The following is a 2,483-nucleotide window of genomic DNA, read 5'->3' on the forward strand; positions in this document are numbered from 1 at the left end:
GGGGGGGGGGGTCACCCCTTTCTCTCCCGCTCACGCCCGCGCGCGATGTTCTCTGCTGGTCTCCAGGCGCCAAGTAACACCTCCGCGGTCAACGCCCCCGCGCGCGCCTCCAACACGCATGTTGTTGCTCCACCGTAAAAACTATCCCGAGTTTACGTATGAACGAATGTACTTTCGCTTTTCCGTAACTAAATTCATCGCGTCTTTTCAACCTGCCTATAGAAGGACATGCCAAAGCTTTGACGAGACCACTGCCTCGCCTCCCCGCACCTGCCGCAGAGTCGCCTCTGTGACGCGGCGCGGGCGCGGGGCGCCGAGGAGGTCGCGGTGCGTCGGTTTCACGACGACGCCGCGGCCGCGACACCCGCGCCACACTCATGTGAGAACACGGGACGCTGGCGATAGCGCGGTGCGCGCGCCCGCGGCCGCCGTCCCGAGCAGCTTTACTTTCGTTTTCGGGGCGAAAGTAAAGGCGCGCGGGCCGGGCAGCGGAGACGACGAATGCCCCCCAATTGGCGTGCGAGTCGCCTCCTGTGTCTTCGCCGCGGGTTGTCACTTAGCATTGTCGCGGTCTGTTGTAAAAAAGGAGCCGAGGAGGAGGCGCGGACCCGCCGCGGACCCGCCGCGGACCCGGCGAAGCGCGATGTGTCTGTTCCGGCGTTCAAACTGGATGTTGTAACAAATCATTATTTCGGGCGGCTCTTTGGCCTCACCTTACGCGGCACGGCTCCGCGGCGCCGCGCCACGCTGGGTGCCTTATTCATGACCCGTGGTCAGCCTACCTCGAAAAGACCCCAACAAACGGCACGCGTAACGCTACTGATTTATGGATTCAACTCTTTTTTTTTCGTGGGTCCGTCACGGGCTCACACGCGTGGCGTTACCGCACATATTCGCGTGAAGAGAGAAGTGTTCAAACCTGCCAAAGCTACAGATTGCTACAGAGAATGCCACGTTTACATCCCCTCTTTCCCGAAAAAAAAAATAGTTCCTGATTAACAGTGGTCATTTTTATTTCTCGCTCACAATGCACGACACAAACGTTTGTTTTTTGTTTGTTTGTTTGTTTTTTTTTGAAAATTTTAAGAAAAACGACATCGCAAAGTCACCTCATGGAAAGGTGTGAGGATTGCAAACGTGTTTCGCCCATCCAATTGGTGTTGACTAATTACATGTTTTATCGTTGTCACGACGCTCTTAATTGCCTCGGCTCTCGGCTTTAAAACGTCCTCCGGCTGTGGGAATGGTCACCATTCGACTAGCCATGGCTCGTCTGCTAGGTGTCGTTGTCTTCGCGGTCGCGGTAAGTCGAGGGAAAAAGTTGGTGTACTTGATGTAGATGTACGTCTGCCAGCACGGTTGTGTGTCCCACACAGGTTGCCGGCGCGCTGGCCGAGCCCCACTTCCCGAACCTCTTCCCGCTGGGCAACCTCCCCGTCGTCGACGTCCTCCCCTTCGGGTCCTCCGGGTCCTCCGGGTCCTCCGGGTCCTCTGGGTCCTACGAGTCCTCTGCATCTCATGGTAGTGCTTTCCCGGACCTTTTCACGGACGGCCTCAAGGCCCTAAAGAAAGGCGCCGAGAACTTCGGCAATGGCATCAAAACGATCGTCTCTGAAGACGCCGCCATGATGAAGAAGCAGGCGCACGCAGTCGGGGACGCCGTCAAGGCGGCGGTGAAGCAGGGTGTGCACGTCGGCGAGGTCATCGGACAGCAGCTCAAAAACGGCGCCAAGCTGGCCATGAGGCAAGGCGCGCAGGTCGGCCAGGCCATCCGACAGAACATCCAGAAGGCCGCCAAGCTCGTCAAACAGAAGGTCTCCTCCGCGACCGCCGGTCACCAGGGCCAGGTCTACGGCAAGGGCTACGGCAATGGCTACGGCAAGGGCTACGGCCAGGGCTACGGCCAGGGCCATGCTGGCGGTAAGCAAACCGTCCACTACCACAGCTACACCGGCCAGACTGGCGGAAGTGGCCATACCTACCCTAGCCATGGCTACCAGGGCCAGCACTCTACCACCGGCCAGGGCCATGCTGGCGGTAAGCAAACCGTCCACTACCACAGCCACACCGGCCAGACCGGAGGAAGTAGCCATACCTACCCTAGCCATGGTCCCGTCGTCATCAGATTGCGCTACCATCACGGCGGCAGCAACGGTCAACAAAGCGGCGCCGGCAAGAACATTCTCCCGAAGAATGTGCCAGTGTCACACGGAGGCCACGGAGCAGCCCTCCAGGGTGATAGCCGTCCTACCACCTACCAACACCACCAGGTCCCCAAGTTCGGCTCCGAGTCTTCTGAGACCCACGGCAGTTTCTACCCGAACCTGCTGGCGAACGGCCTCAAGGCCCTGAAGGGAAAGGCCGAGAAGGTCGGCAAGGCCATCAAGACGCACATCTCGCACGACGCCGCCCTCGTCAAGAAGCAGGTGCACAAGGTTGGGGACGCCGTCAAGCAGGCGGCCGCGCAGGTCGGCAAGGCCATC

At 59.5% G+C, this 2,483-nt stretch overlaps 1 protein-coding gene across 1 annotated transcript in view; it reads left to right on the forward strand.

Annotated features, from left to right (window-relative positions):
• The first annotated feature begins 1,188 nt into the window (after nucleotides 1–1,188).
• LOC113207332 (hornerin-like) overlaps nucleotides 1,189–2,483 on the forward strand; it is a 1,737-nt gene continuing 442 nt past the window's right edge. The window contains exons 1-2 of the mRNA XM_026423850.2: nucleotides 1,189–1,303; nucleotides 1,377–2,477. Of these exons, the coding sequence (XP_026279635.2) occupies nucleotides 1,244–1,303; nucleotides 1,377–2,477 (1,161 nt within the window). The 5' untranslated portion in view covers nucleotides 1,189–1,243. The remainder of the gene's footprint in view (nucleotides 1,304–1,376; nucleotides 2,478–2,483) is intronic.

Source organism: Frankliniella occidentalis, unplaced genomic scaffold, assembly GCF_000697945.3.
Source record: "Frankliniella occidentalis isolate FOCC.00 unplaced genomic scaffold, Focc_3.1 Scaffold106, whole genome shotgun sequence".
NCBI lineage: Eukaryota > Metazoa > Arthropoda > Insecta > Thysanoptera > Thripidae > Frankliniella > Frankliniella occidentalis.